The sequence below is a fragment of the Mytilus edulis genome, chromosome 5 (assembly GCF_963676685.1).
Source record: "Mytilus edulis chromosome 5, xbMytEdul2.2, whole genome shotgun sequence".
NCBI classification, from domain to species: Eukaryota; Metazoa; Mollusca; class Bivalvia; order Mytilida; family Mytilidae; genus Mytilus; species Mytilus edulis.
In genome coordinates this window covers 66,110,615-66,127,476 of record NC_092348.1, presented here as the reverse complement: position 1 = coordinate 66,127,476, position 16,862 = coordinate 66,110,615, and the positions used below count along the sequence as shown (strand labels likewise).

At 32.0% G+C, this 16,862-nt stretch overlaps 1 protein-coding gene across 8 annotated transcripts in view; it reads right to left on the bottom strand.

The window, feature by feature from the left end:
• Positions 1-1,728: 1,728 nt before the first annotated feature.
• LOC139524258 (cytochrome P450 CYP12A2-like) overlaps positions 1,729-16,862 on the bottom strand; it is a 50,025-nt gene continuing 34,891 nt past the window's right edge. For 4 of the 8 annotated variants that reach the window (XM_071318985.1, XM_071318982.1, XM_071318984.1 and 1 more), the window contains exons 2-10: positions 15,608-15,808; positions 14,254-14,479; positions 13,246-13,424; positions 11,747-11,936; positions 9,466-9,649; positions 6,784-6,950; positions 6,273-6,354; positions 5,322-5,537; positions 1,729-4,522 (exon numbers count right to left, since the gene is read on the bottom strand). In XM_071318985.1, the coding sequence (XP_071175086.1) occupies positions 4,394-4,522; positions 5,322-5,537; positions 6,273-6,354; positions 6,784-6,950; positions 9,466-9,649; positions 11,747-11,936; positions 13,246-13,424; positions 14,254-14,479; positions 15,608-15,806 (1,572 nt within the window). In that variant the 5' untranslated portion in view covers positions 15,807-15,808 and the 3' untranslated portion in view covers positions 1,729-4,393. The remainder of the gene's footprint in view (positions 4,523-5,321; positions 5,538-6,272; positions 6,355-6,783; positions 6,951-9,465; positions 9,650-11,746; positions 11,937-13,245; positions 13,425-14,253; positions 14,480-15,607; positions 15,809-16,862) is intronic. The other 4 variants (XR_011664762.1, XR_011664760.1, XR_011664761.1 and 1 more) reach the window with 2 other exon arrangements.

The window sequence follows — 16,862 nt, the reverse complement described above, 5'->3', positions numbered from 1 at the left end:
TATAACAAAATGGATAGTTGTCATTATTAAACTTATGTACATACACTTTTTTCTAAAGAAAATTCTTACATTTGTCCTCATTTGAATAAACTATTATCTGGTTTTACATGTTATACACGTGCTCAATATCTATGCTTCTTTGTTGATTGTTTATTATGAGGTGACAATCGGTAAGCTATGGCTTCAAAACACGACAATTAATGAGCGGCCATATTTTCAATTCATAACAGACAGAGAGAAAAAAAATGACGATTATACGATATTTTTGCGTAAAAAATGATAAAATTGTGCACACAACACTAATTTATGATATATACATGCATTGGTTCAAGAATTGGATAAACATTAATTTATCTTTCACCAGTCACTCGTTTCATATGACTTAATGAAAGTTCAACACTCTTCACGTTAAAATTTCATTGTATTTATGTGATGAGTAGTTAGCCTGATGCAGACTCAATGCATGTTTGTCCCTCCTTTTTCAAATTACAATCTGAATTCCCTTCCCTCATTCCGTTTGATCCACTGAGCTGATCTCACATATTAGGCATATCGATTTATTCGACGACTTGGTTGTTAATATTCCCACTTTTTATTGCATCATTTCTATTATTAACTGAGATTTATTTCAAGTTTTATCGCTGGTATTTTGACGGGAAAGACATCTGGAATTAGAATTACTCACAATGTCCGAAAACACCAGTTTTAGGTATTATATTGTTGTATTCTAGTAAATTCTGTCCGACGCCATATTTTTATATAAAACTGAAAAGATGCTGTACGTTTGTCAATAACACAACTAAGAAAGAAAGAAAAAGATGAGAACAATTACAGGTCAGTGTAAGGTCCTCATTGATGAACAATGACCTATTATACAGTATACATGTAGTAGATAAACTCATCATGAGGAGATTCACGTTTTATACGTATAAAAAAAGACTCATCAGGGATGCTAAAATAAAACAAGGCAAACTGTTACACTACCATTTCAGGTTAGAGTGAAGGTTGATGCCTGTTGAAACGTTTAAACGCTGCATTTGTCCTTTATCAGGAACACGTGATGTTCAGTGGTTGTCGTTTGTTGATGTGGGTCATAAGTGTTTCTTGTTGCTTTTATATAGTATATACCATTTGTTTTCCTATTTGAATAGTTTTAAACTAGTAATTTTGGGGAAACTTTATAGCTAGCTTGTCGGTGTGCCAATGCTCCTTGTTGAAAGCCGTACTTTGACTTATTATTGTTAAATTGTTTTACAAGTTGTGAGTTTGAGTTGTCTTATTGGCAATGTACCACATCTTATATCAAAATAAAGTACGAAGTTGAAGAGAATTGAGAACCAAATAACCGAAAGTTTTTACCAATTACAGCCAGTAATATTTTCCTGCAAAGTAAATTATATAAGGCCCAAAAATGATTAAATGTGAATAAAACTAAGAAGAGATAACATACGGCCTGGTTTAGAATACGTACAGTAGTGAACGAAAACCAGTTATGGCAGATGGCTATAAACGACAACCAATGCATCACGGATACCTTATTTGGGACAGCACCTATATTTGTGAGTACTAGTATATGAAATAATGATTAAACAGAAATCATTGACAATCTGTCTGCTATAAATTGTTTGTTTGAACTTTTTTGTTTTTAAAAAGAACAATTGCAAATGTAAACAAGTCATTGTCTAGATTTTTTCCACATTATTTATTAAATTACAACATGAAACATTCAATCATTATAGCACCTCGTGCATTTATCTTGTTAGTTTTAATATCTAATACATAGTCTAGATGAGGCCTTACAAATCAGATGTGTCAAAGCGACACGAATGGCCCCGTCCCAAAAAGTTGAAAAATCTGCAATTTCTATAACATATGTGGACACAAACATGATGGTAGTCTCACATTGATATGTTCATAATTATAAATTAACTGTTAACAAAACTCAGCTCAAATTGTAGAGGTCTATAGAAAAAAAGTCTGTATAACTCTGAACAAAATTCAGCTCAAAATGTAGAGGCCAGTAGAAAAAAAGTCTGTATAACTGTGATTTTCAAAAATTTTCAAACTTGTAAACCCTCTTTTTTGGCAAAAATTAATGGAGAGGAACAAAACTTAAACTTTATTTGTAACTCATCATGAGTAACTCACGTACTAAAAATCAGCCCAATATCTGAAAGCGTTTAGAAAAAAAGTCTGTATAACTGTTATTTTCAACAATTTATCAAAGTCCAAAGCCCGTAATTTCAGCAAAAATTAGCGGAGCGGAACAAAACTTAAACTTGATCTGTAACTCATCATGGTTTCCTCACAAACCAAAAATCAGCCCAATATCTGAAAGCGGTTAGAAAAAAAAGTCTGTATAACTGTTATTTTCAACAATTTATCAAAGTCTAAAGCCCGTAATTTCGGCAAAAAAAATAGCGAAGCGGATCAAAACTTAAACTTGACCTGTATCTCGTCATGGTTACCTCACATACCAAAAATCAGCCCAATATCTGAAGGCGTTTAGAAAAAAAGTCCGTTTAACTGTGATTTTCAACAATTTTCCAAGTTGTTAACCCTTAATTTTGGCAAAAGTTAATGGAGAGGAACAAAACTTAAACTTGATCTATAACTCATCATGGTTAACTCACAAACCAAAAATCAGCCCAATACCTTAAGGCGTTTAGAAAAAAAGTCCGTATAACTGTGATTTTCAACAATTTATCAACGTCCAAAGTCCGTAATTTCAGCAAATATTAGTGGAATGGCACGAAACTTAAACTTGATCTGTAACTCATCATGGTTAACTCACAAACCAAAAATCAGCCCAATATCTGAAGGCGTTTAAAAAAAAACTCCGTATAATGGTTTGTTGAGGAATGACGGAATTTCGGGATGACGGAATTTCGGAATTTCGGAATTTTGGACAAGGGTAAAACTATATGGCATCGACAACTTTGTTGCGGGGCCATAAACAGTATGTTTGTTTACTGTAACCCTACCAACCCTACTTTTTATCCCCTACCTTAAAGTTTTTTTACCATTTTTTTATTAAGCACTGTTCAAGTCAGAATATTACTCACATGTAAAAAAAATATTAAAAATTAAAAAATCCCTATCCTATTTTTTTCAGCATGTGACGGTAAACACACAAACAATTTTGCTTGGCCTTACCTTATAAATTTATAATGAGTCAAATAAAATGCCCGTTCATTAATAGTGATCAACTGGGAAAGGATCAAATCTTTACAAAATTAAGTAACACATAAAATGTGTTCAATCCCCAATTGTACTCTTAATACTGAAATAACAACATCAAGTTACAATAATCTAAAATGTTTACAAAATATCTCTCTCTTTCTCTCTCAACATACACACACACAACCATTCATGTTTCACAAAAACAAGCATCGTTGCAGGTATAAATAACATAACACATACACTCAAACAAATAAATGCACAAACATTCACAATAACCAACATACTAACACACACATATACACAACTTTATAGAACGAATGTTACAAATGTATTTTTTCAATTTTTATTAATATAACAAAATGTAAAAAAATAAAACAAGAACATTGTAAAACATTTAAAAATATACAATTATATAAGAATACATTTCTTTTATGTTAACAAGTACATGTAAATAAATATAGTGTCGCCTGCGACTTCTATAAAAGTTTTTAATGTTCAATTAACTATAGAAATGACTTCTTAAATTACTTAAATTATAAATAAATATGTGTCAGTTTTGCGAGTAAATACATTTAAGATATAACTTTTCCTTCGTAAACTGTTTTTGTTTTTGCCCTGACTTTTGAGTATTAGTCAAACTTGCTTTCAATATCACCTTTATCTAAACATGTCCTCCATTTCATCTAAATCACCGCACCAACAAACGTTATTGTAGAGATAAGTGAACACAACAGGAATCCAGTTTAACATTTATCAAGGTTAACCTTGTCCTATCAGGTCACCTTCTTCTTTTTTCCGCTGCAGTATTATGCCTTTTAATCTAAATTTAAAAGTCATTGTAATCTAGTCCCAGTTATGACCTTCACATATAGGATGTATTGTACGTGTAAAAAGGTCCTCATTCAGCTGATCGAAAATATACGTTTAGAAAAAATGTTCGAAAAGAGTTAAGCGTATGCTCTATTTTCTACCTCATGAGGATGTTTGATAATAAATGTCCTTGTAAAAATTCATGAACTTTTTTCAGGCATGCTTTCGAGTAATAGGGCACATAAATCTTCATTTATAATATTATATAAATTAGAAGAAAGAATTGCAATTCGTAAATTGCTTTCTACCCAAGGCTAGATATTCCAAAAGTACAAATAATGTAAAACGACTCTTAGAATATTCTAGGTTACTCTCAGATACTTCTATTTGATTATTATTTTCAAACAACAGGCTCTGGTCTTTCCTTCAAGAATAATTTGATTTCAGCATCTGGTGTTATAAATGTTCGTTTAACAGTTGGTATATCAGTTACATTCGCTGGCAGTAATACCTCAAAATTTTGGATGAGCTGAAAATTAAGAAAAACATATTTATTTGACATAAAACATGTATGATATTAAGCATAGATTGTTTTCTTTTTGTAATTATAAAAAATCATTATTTTTTTATCCAGCTTGTAAAATTGTAATCCCAGTACGAAACCAAATAACTCATATAAGTATTAAACCTTTAAAATAAAAAAAAATAAAGAAATCTTGACTTTATCTTTACTTCTGTTATTCACATCTTTATATTTACAATTGAAAATCCTTCTGCATTGTGTTTAACCGTGGAAGTATTATATTGAATTATATTACTTCCAGGGTTTTACACTTGACCATAAGATAAGAGGTTCTAATATAAAGTTCACTCAAACAATGCCGACGTCTTTCTGTCAAATCAATATATTCTGACCATGTGATTGTTTAATGCTAAAGGGCGATATCTTTATTTGTGGTTTTCTATATTCGATTTGAAAATAGGGTTGTGTCAAATAATCGTAAAATAGGAGTAAAATTTGTAAAACGGTTGTTCTCTGATTCATTTATATCTATTAATTGGATCAGCAGTGAAGGTAATACACGACTCAAAACACATATTATTTTCTTTATTACTATAAATGTTTTCTATTTTTCATTTCATAGGGTTCTTTTACTATACTTTTTAGTTTAGCTTAAGTAGATTAATGATAGCAGTCTTGAAATGAAGCTTTAAAACAACTGAAATATACTGGCTTATTAAGATAATTTATCTACTAAAAGAAATTATTCATTATTTTTAATTGCTTGATGGTGGAAAGTTGATGTTGATGGATACTTAAGTTATACCTTAAGTATACAGATGTATATTTCATTTTCTGCAAATCTTTGTCCTAGACAACTACGCTGACCGAAACCGAACGGCTTCATTCCGAATGGATGATTTCGTCCCATAGTAACATCCTCGTCTGAACTTCTTAACCACCTCTCAGGAATAAATTCTTTAGGTCTTGGATAAAATCGTTCATCTACTGACATGGCGTCGTTATTTATAGCAACAGCCGTCTGGAAATTAAATTATTACAATACAAACTAAAGCAATTCTAAAAAGAAGATGCTGTTTTTCGTGAGTTTCGATATCTCTCCTTTGTTCGTTTCTCTTTGTCTTTTTTTTTTTTGCTTTCTAATATTCTAAAGAAATCGTGATTCGATAAGTCGTCTAAGAGTACTTTATGATATATTTCTTTGTTCTTTTTTTATTTTAGAAAATAACAAGATAAAAAGATAAACTTATTTATTAACAGGGATGCTAATTCCTTTCAAAGGAATAAAAGAAACAAAACATTCTCAACACCAACAGTCTGCTATAAGTATGATTTACGAGTTTTTATTCACGACTGATGCAGAGGAAGATATGGCAGATGCGAGATATACTTAAAGGACATTCAAACCCATTACTATAGAGAAAAACTCACAATACCATGGCAAAAAAACGAATAACAATCATTAGACATACAACAGTGTATAGAACACAACATAGAAATCCAAGGACAGAGCACCACAAACGTCACAAAAAAACACTGTAGATATCTACAAGTGTTGAACTTCAAAACGTGTACCATCACACTATTTTCTATATATCTAAGTTGAAATGGAAGTTTTAATTCTGACTAACAGGAAACCAATGAAATTCTATTCCCTAAAAGAGGATCAGATCGGATCAGCTGACAAGGGCAGGCGATATAATTTATCATATATGTGTACAAAAATGTCCCACTTATAAGAAATTAAATTAAGTACCTGTTTTGGAATTCGATATCCACCTAATACGAGATCATGTTCTAATATTCTCTGAGCTCCAATGAAAACTGGAAACCTTTTTCTGCAAACAAGACAGTTAAAAAAATATTACTCATTAATTCTATTTAGAACAATATTTAAAATAAGTCATTATTTCTATATGAAACTCGCTAAATTTAAGAAAATTTGATTAAATGTACACATATAGTGATAGCATATTTAACTTATATTTGTGATATTTCCCCAAAAATAAAAAAAAAATCAAGAAATACGATATGTATCACATGACGATATTTATGATAAACGCGTATCAATATCATTCGGCAATCCTCGGTAGAATCCGCTACTCTCCTTCTATCCGTTAGATGAGGGTACGGAATCAGCCGAGTTGAGACGAATGGTATCAATATTGAAAACTTAGGAAGTGTAGTATAATTTTTTTTTCTCCATTTTTGTTGCTCATCTTCAATCCCTAAACCACGTGATTTATTATTATCTTACTTATATTTACCTTTGAGTTTCTTTAACACACGCTTTTAGGTAACTAAGGTTGGCAAGATGGCTCTTTTTGACCTTTTTACTCTTTCCAAGGACATTTTTAATTTCTTCATATAGTTTCTTTTGTTTATCTGGATTCTGTGCTAAATCACACAATAAAAAGGCAATGGTGTTTGCAGTCTGCAAAAAGAGAAAAAATGAATTAAAATAAAGCCCTTTTTAAAAAATAAAATCACAAACATACTGAATTCCGAGGAAAATTTAATCGGAAAGTCCCTAATCACATGGCAAAATCAAATGACAAAATACATCAAACGAATGGACAACAACTGTCATATTCTTGATTGGTAAAGATATTTTCAAATGTAGAAAATGGTGGATTGAACCTGGATTTATAGCGCTAAACATCTCACTTTTACAACAGTCTCATCAAATTCTAATATAACTAAGCAGGCATTTTTAAGTTTAATAAATGCGATACCTAACTTGGTAATTTAAAATTGTGATTCCGTTATCAACATGAAGCACAGGATTAAACGTCCCTATCAACAAACTAAAACAATGGCATGAAGCTATTGAAATAGTTAAAAGAAACACTGATTTGTCTTTCGTTTACCATAACTACTTATAACTTCTATCACGTTTGGTAAGTACCGAGTAAACTAGAGGCTCTTAAGAGCCTGTGTCGCTCACCTGTTACTGTATTTACTGATGTCGGCCATCTTGCTTGGCAGGCAGGGTCATTCGACACTTTTTTTTAAAAATAGATACCCTTGTAATGATCGTCGCAAAATTTGGTTAAATTTGCCCCATAGTTTTAGAAAAGAAGATTTTTGTACAAGTTACAAAAATGACGAAAAGTTGTTCAATATTGACAAGGACAAAAACTCCTTAAGGAGTTCTCTGACAATTTTGGTCATGTTGACTTATTTGTAGATCTTACTTTGCTGAACATTATTGATGTTTACAGTTTATCTCTATCTATAATAAAATTCAAGATAATAACCAAAAACTGCAAAATTTCCTTAAAATTACCAATTAAGGGGCAGCAACCCAACAACCAGTTGTCCGATCCATCTGAAAATTTCAGGGCAGATAGATCTTGACCTGATAACAATTAAACTCTGTTGCTCTAAATGCTTTGGTTTTTGAGTTATAAGTTAAAAACTGTATTTTACCCTTATGTTCTATTTTTAGTCATTATTGCTGCTTACAGTTTATCCCTATCTATAATAATATTCAAGATAATAACCAAAAACAGCAAAATTTCCTTAAAATTACCAATTCAGGGGCAGCAACCCAACAACGGGTTATTCGATTCATCTGAAAATTTCAGGGCAGATAGATCTTGACCTGATAATCAATTTAATCCCATGTCAGATTTGCTCTAAATGCTTTGGTTTTTGAGTTATAAGTCAAAAACTGCATTTTACCCCTGTGCTCTATTTTTAGCCATGGAGGCCATCGTGGTTTGATGGCCAGGTCATCGGACACATTTTTTTAAACTAGATACCCCAAGGATGATTGTGTCCAAGTTTGGTTAAATTTGGCACAGTAGTTTCAGAGGAGAAGATTTTTGTAAAAGTTTACGGACGACGGCGCAGGACGACGGACGACGGACGCCAAGTGATGAGAAAAGCTCACTTGACCTTTTAGGTCAGGTGAGCTAAAAAGCAGTTATATATTTTTGCATTGGTCAATATGCGTTTGCATGGATCTTCGAAAAGCCAACATATTGAGCCCTGTTAATAAAGTCTTAAATTATCCTTTTCACAAAAAGACTTATCCGTTCTTAAATTTCACAGAGGTGATAATTGTTTTGCTCTGTGTCGGAGTCCACACTGTGACTTTGAGATGAAGAACAGCAATAAAAGCGCGGTTCCTTTGCTGCTAGTGTTTTTTTTTTTTTTTTTTTTTTGTGCATGTTCTGTTTTTTGTCGTAAAGGATACCCAATAATCTTTGTTTTCTATTCTAATATTAAACGTTTATTATAAGTATTGCTATTATCATTATCTTCATTATTACACATATAATTCGGCCGTTTAAGTCCAGAAGTTTTGTCGATAAAAATCATTATGTACTGGCGGTCATCAATATCAATAAATGTTAATTCAAAAAATGTATGTCACAAACTGCATTTTAACTAGTACTATTATATTATATATTAAAAAAAGAGGTGAGTATAATATTGCCAATGAGACAACTGTCAACAATTATAGACTACCAAATGGCACAGAAATTAACAACTATAATGGGTCATCGTACGGCCTTAAACTATGAACAAAATCTATACAACATAGTCATCTATAAAAGATACATTCGTATAAGTTACTATGCATAGTGGCTGTTTTTAAATTGGAAATAAAAGGATATGGTTAAAAAATTAGTTAGAAACCAGTTGGGAACCAAATAACAGTTTTTCCTATTCTAAAAGAGGGACGAAAGATACCAAAGGGACAGTCAAACTCATAAATCTAAAACAAACTGACAACGCCATGGCTAAAAATGAAAAAGACAAACAAACAACAGCACACACGACACAACATAGAAAACTAAAGAATAAACAACACGAACCTAAGTGTATTAATCATAAAAATATTGACATTTTAGATGCCATCGTCGTTATACCCGAAATTATTACTTTATCGAAAAAAATACAATTGCAATCAGTAATTCTTGACCTTTGACACTTACCGAATCGATTCCTGCTCCTATCAAGTCTAATATTATCACGCCGACTTGTTCATCGGTAACTCTATGATCAGACAAGAGAGAATGAAGAAAATTTGGTTCTTTCTCCAGATATTCTTCTAATTTTCCTTCCCGTTCTAGTTTCATCAGCTTTTGTTTCTGTGACTTTATTTCTCGCTCTGCTAATCTGTTAACAAATTTCTGAGAAATATTAAGGTGGTTCATAGCACTAGAGGGAGATAACTTTGTAAAAATCAGTTGAACGTTTTAATCACGTTCTATTGTTAAGGAAATATTTAACTTATCAATGTTCAAAATAAATCCTTGTCAAACTACTATATAACCATAATTTTTTTTTTTCGATATACTATGTAGTTCAAGTGTAATTTGTCAAAGGGTCAAAGTAAATATTTTGTCAAATTTTATGAAAACTTATCGAGCCAAATAAATGTGGTACCTAACACTTCAGGGAGATAACTCTGTAAAATCAGCTAAACGTTTTAATTACGTTGTGTTAAGGGAATATTAAGCTTCTCAATGATCAAAATAAGTGTTTGTCAAACTGCTATATAACCAGTGTAATTTTTCTGATAAAACGGTTGGTTCAATTTTTTTGAAATTTTTATATTTTTCTAAAAGGGTCAAAGTAAATACTTTGTCAAAATTTTAAGAAAATTAAACGACCCAGATTAATTTTAGCTAAAGTGTTGGGTACCACCTTAAGTCGATTTGTTTGATTTGGTACTATCTTAATTAACACAAAAAGTTACCAAGAACAATTGGTAACCTAAGTGTACACTGTTTCACGGCATACCGTCTTAGCTCTCACTAAGCATCATATAGATGAATAAACTAAAACAAATCACATTTAAATTATATTTTGCCCAGAATTTTGAAAAACATTAACCCATCTTTTAAATTTCTATAAATCATGAAAAGTTTCAGTGAATGTTGTATCGACGTTTTGTTGAGCACGCATCGAGACAAAATATATCAAATTCAGCTATTTAGTTATACTATTCACTTATTATCCGGTTTTTTTTCTCTACTTCTGTAGCCTTATATCGAATATAGTCTTTAAATCAACAAGCTATTGTCCATGTTCTTAGGTAAGAGCACATTGTCGGTCACGTGTTAGAAGCAGAAGACACGTGCGGACGATAAGCGTAAATCAATGCGTGATTGGAATAATACTAATGATTTCTAATGGATCTGTTTTTTTCTACTTTATATAACATGTAATTAGTAACCATAAAAATAAATGTTACTATATATTTAGATAGATGTAGGAAGATGTGGTGTGAGTGCCAATGAGACAACTCTCCATCCAAATAACAATTTAAAAAAGTAAACCATTATAAGTGAATGTACGGCCTTCAACACGGAGCCTTGGCTTACACCGAACAACAAGCTATATAGGCCCCCAAAATTACTAGTGTAAAACCATTCAAACGAGAAAACCAACGGTCTAATCTATATAAAATTTAAAAAAACAGAAACGAGACACACGTATAAATATTAGTAAATATTATACATTTTAGTGATAAAAGTATCGGACACGATTGATTTTGTTCGCAATTATTTGCAATTGCTTTTTTCTGTGAGAAATTCTTTGCTAACATAGATGCGGCATCCCGTTGACCTTTTTTAATATTACGGAAGTCAGAAATATCACAAATTTAGAGACATAAATTATGTAATGTTTCTCCAAAAAGTCCCCTAAAATAAAAACTAGAATAATGGTAAACATACAAAGAATAGATAAAAACGATCAAAAAGTAAAAAAAAAAATAGAGAAAAATGTTTTAAAAGGTTAAAAAAGGGGAAAATGATCAAAATGTTACAGAAAAGAAAAAAATGGTAAAAAAGAGAGAGATAAAGAATATAAAAAACACGGTCAAGAAAGTTAAAGAATAGCAAAATGGTAAAAAAAGTAATAAAATAGAGAAAAATTGTCAACTACGTGAAGAATAAATAGAGAAAAACGGTAAAAAAAAGGAAAGTAAAAAATAAAGAAAAATTGTCAATAAAGTAAAAGCAGAGAAAACTGATCAAAAAAGAGGGGGAACCGATGAAAATGAAAGAAATAGAGAAAAACGGTAAAAAAAAAGTTACAGATTACAGAACAATGGTAAAAACATTTACAGAAAATATAAAATGGGTAAAAAAAAGTAATAGAAGAGAAAGAAATGGTAAAAAAAGATAAACAATAGAGAAAAATGGAAAAAAAGGTTAAAATATCCAAAACAGTCCATCATAGCGCATGTGCAGGTATTAATCTTACCTGTAAATCTTAAGAGTAGACGACTCAAAACGTTTGTAGATTCCTGTGTTGAAGTACTTATATGACTTTATAGGCAGGAAAAAAGCTTGATGGAAACTAGTAAGCATTTCCTGAAGATTTGTGTAGAAATCGAAGTCACTTGTGCCATCGAGGTAGCCAAGACGTTTGTTGAAACACAACATACCAATACCTAATAATGTATTAAAGCAACATTTTACACTCAATGTTTTAAATGCATGATGAAACTGGAGTTTATAGATAAAGAATAGAACATGTCAGGTTGCTACGTATCACACTGAAACGCTGCATGTTGCCTCATACAAATGTCTGTTTGAAAACATCTTTAACGAGTATTCCCGGATTAGGCGTTGTTATTTCCACTGCTTTTTCCGTATCTATTTTTTAGTAAAATGCTTTTATATTATTCCTAATTTGCTTTTGTTTTATTATTTGAATAAAAGGCAATATATTTTTATAGAACTTATAGTTTGAGTCCCATTTTGATTATTGTTAAAAACCGACGGTGAAGAACATTAATTTGATCTCTCGGTCCTTTCCAGGTTAATAAAATTCTCTGCAGGAGGCAGCTTGATACGACCGCAGAGGTCGAACCATGCACAGTTGGAGCAGGTATAGACACTTCGTTCAAGCTTATAACAGCTCTTAATTTGAAATTTGGTTTAAAATTTGTCACAGCATATGTTTCTGACACACAATGAATGTGGTCAAAGAACTGGAAAATTTGAAATTAGACGATTACCTTTTATGGTCCAATATAGTGCAAAAAATTGCGATTGCACAAAAATAAAAAGATATGGTGTGGTTGTCAATAAGCCAACTCTGCACCAGAGATCCAAATAGAATGAAATTCAAAACAGTGTGGCTGTGGCCATTGATTGACACATTTAATTCATCCATTGACTGGGACAATTTAGTGAACGTTTGTATGTAACAACTACTGCTCACTATGTACTTTTTAAAGACACCTAAACTATGGGGTCACCAAAGATTCTCAACACCTTAATAAAGTAATTCGAAAAACTAATCAGAAATAACACGATGTTTTGATTTATATCAATTATATAAATCAAAACATAAAGGTTATTCCTGATTAATTTTTTGAATTATTTTATAATTAAAGGCGTTAAGAAATCTTTGGTGACCCCACAGTTTAAATGTCTATCGATGGTACGTCGTGAACAGTGGTCGTTACAGACAAACGTTCACATAAATTGTCCCAGTCAATGGATGAATTTAATGTGTCAATCAATGGCCACAGCCACACTGTTTTGAATTTCATTCTAACTATCCAACTAATGTTAGCAACTACAGGCGTCTTTTTCTTTCCTTTTTCGTTTGCATTTAATTTTTTCGTTATAAAGCAAAACTGAACTTATAATCATATCTAAACTTACTTTCACTTGTGTAATGGAACTTATATTCATATCTAAACTTACTTTCACTTGTGTAATTGAACTTATATTCATATCTGAACTTACTTTCACTTGTGTAGTTTGTAAGTTCTTTATGGAGATCATTTATCATTTGTGTTTTACGTAGCTGATCTACAAAATCGTCTGCTACAGTTTCTATTAAAGGGACATAATTCGCCACAATTGCCGGCCGTAAAATCTTTTCTTGCGTTGAACGGCGCATCTTCATCCACTCTTCTCCCTGCCTAACAAAAAAGTACATTACATTTAAAATTTAACTGCAAATGTAAATACTTTTCTATTACCAATAAAAGATATTGGCAATAAACATATTGTTTTATAGAATTTTAGAACAAAAGTTCAAACAACATAACAAATATATGGTCTTCAACAAATAGGGTACAAGTGATCTTACAGCGTGATAATTTCTAGCTACATAATCCCAATCTAAGAGCGTTGTGAACCAAAGATTTGCCGCTAGCACGGAACTATAATATAAATGGTAAAAACACAAGATATTTCCTTGTTCCGTGTTGGTGTGAATGTATAGTATTTGGTCTTATTGAACTTCGAATATGATTGACCAGGAGATATATCAAATCTTATTCTTTATATCCATTTATGCTCTACAATCTTCAGATGAATTTCACACATCTTTTTCTTCTCCAAACATTTTGCCTACAGTCGTTTCTAATTAAAGAAATGCACCAATGTGCTTTGTAAAGCTTTGCATAAGAGGTATATTACAAAAAACAAATATTGTTGATTACAATCTTTATTTTTTTTTTATTTCTAAAATATTTTGAAAGACAGAGTAAACCGACACATCAATACATTGCCGTCGCAATTTACTCGCCTTTTACTTTTCTCCCAACAATTATACACCAGAGGGAGTCGGTCGAAACAGAGACTTCAATCTTCATTCAAATGACTCATTTTTTTTAAATTTCGTGTCAACAGATATTTGTGGAACATATCACTTAACAATAAGGCCAATGTGTGTATGTTAGTGGAACGCAAGACTGCCAAGCAATGTCGAAACAAGTCCGATAAATAACGAAAACTAACACTTACAGTAGAACTACTCCTTTTGGGATGTTGTTTCTTTTGAAAAATGTTTCTGGTAATTTCATCTGTGTTTTAGCATGTTCTTTATATTGAGCTTGGAAAACAGTTTTAGCGTAATCTGGATGGAATACATAAACCATGGACGACGTTCCGGTTTTCAGTTTGACAATATCACCATATTTGTCTCGTAAATTACACAAAAGCTCTGGCATGTCACTTGGAGTGTAATTGGCTGAAAATATACGTAAAAATATTGATAATGGGAACTTAAACAGAAAGAACATAATTAGGAAACCATAAGATTAATAACTGCAGTGTGAGTGTCACGTTTTTTGGGCGGGAACGCTTATTGCATGAATAAATGCATGCATAACATGTATATTTCTAATAAGAATATTGTTTTGTTAAACATTACGTATTTCTGTTCCAAATGTGTTTTATGGATATGCGTCGTTATTTTGCTATTCTTTGCTTTCAGATAGTCGGATTCAAGTAAACAATATGGCTGCCTCAAGCTGCATGTGCACAGTTATCTCCGAATATATGAAAAAAAACACCCCGTAGCTAGCATGAATATTCTTTTAAGTGAAGTCTGTATGGAAGATTATTGTTTTAGATTTTTTATGTTAATATATATATTAACTTCATGTTTAGCGGCACTAGGAGACACATTTCGCTATCTAACCAAATTCTGTTTCCCTTGGCAGTATCAAATTATTATTTCAATAACCAACCTAATTGGACTATTATTTATCTTGTTGTCGCTCTAAATATGCATGATAAATTGACCTGTATGTTATGAAAACATCGCTAATTCGAAATCAATCATGTATTGTTTCCGATAAGTATCTCTTCAAGGACGATAAAAAAGGTTAAACATCATTTAAAACATACATGCAAATTTCTAAAAAAAAACCAACATATTCTTATTCAAGGTAAGTGTTTCATGAATATGTATATCTTAAATGTTCTCGTTCTGAATATGCATTTTAATTTTCCATTCGGATCATCATCGTCTTTTTATTGAAAACCTGCTGTGAGCGCTTAAAACCAAAACAACATATTGCTCCTCTTTCTATGATTAGCCGTTGACGCCCTCTTTTGGGGAGATTGCATTATAACAAAGACGATGCATTATATATGTTTCGACTTACATGTAATGATTATATCTTTCGACTTAACAGTATCAAATAACCAACTGACTGAATTAAATATTATACGTGATGCAATTTATCCATGGGAAAAAAATACAGGGCCAAAGTATGTTCTATATCTTTATGTTACTATTACCATCATGTCTGTTTTTAAATATTTGTATCGCGTGATGTTCATATGTTAATTAAACACCCAAAATACTCACTAAAAGGTTTAAATTGTAAGGCGATTCCTAGAAATGGTATATTGTATATTCCTTTTGGACCAGGGATATCGCTGAAAGGTTTAATGTCGTCTGTTTGGGAGATTGTCTCGCAGTGGTGTTCACATATACATCTCTTTACTAGAACCCTGTAGTTATTGCACTGTAGTAAATCTCTTGTAATTCTCTTTGATAAAGCCATTGCTGAAAATCAAAAAAAAAAGTATATATTATAGGTAACTATCGCTTTCTCCGCTAATAATGCCCGCGTCACACTGTCCCGATTTTTACACCGATGGCAACACGATAATGGAAATTTTCAAAATCGCGACTGATCGTATCCAGATCGGGCTATTCGTAGTGCCATCTTTAACTATCGTAGAACCATCGGCCACTTTTTCTAGCCTTCGGGGACAACTTCGGGAAGGGTTCTAAATTTTTTAACATGTTAAAAAATCCCCGAAGGTGCGTCTGATGTTGAGGGTTCGTATTGAGTTCGTATCACCATCCTCACCATCGTAATGTCACCGGGAATGCATCTTTGTACATCGTATTGCATTCGTGTTTCCATAGTTTCCATCGTGCAGTTTTGACATTACGATGTCTACACGAATGAATCACGAAGATACCCGAAGGTCTTACGATGGCAACACGACTTCGTGAAGACCTCGTAATCCCGTCGTGTTGCCATCGAATAAAAGTACGAAGGCGACAAGATGGAACTACGACGGCAATAAATCCAGCTAAATGTAAGTTAATTTTCGCGCTAAAATACATTTAAAGTGCCATGCGCGATATGCACTAGCCAGTCTAATACGACAGCTAAGAAAGACGTTCACAAAACATGGAGCTCATATCATATGATTCTATGAGAACAAGAAAGGCGACAGCGTTGTTTCTATTAATTCAAATGGAACAAGAAGAGCTATTACAGGCTCAGGATTTACTGTTACAAGTAAAATATTATTTTGTGTCAATTTTTCATATCAAGTAACATAATGAAAATCATAAACGCGCCTCGTACACCAACACTGCAGGTACACGTATATAGGGAAACCAACTTTTTCTTCATTATTCTGATTTTTTTATGTATTGTCTGAGTTGTTGTCATACGAATGTTTACTCCATAACCATTTTGTTTTCTATATGTCATATTTTGCCGCATTTGTTGCTTTCCCCACATCCTTCGTTTTGTTTATATTATTATGATATTCTCCTGGAAAGAGCTCTTTTTGAATAAAAGGGATCAACGAACCCA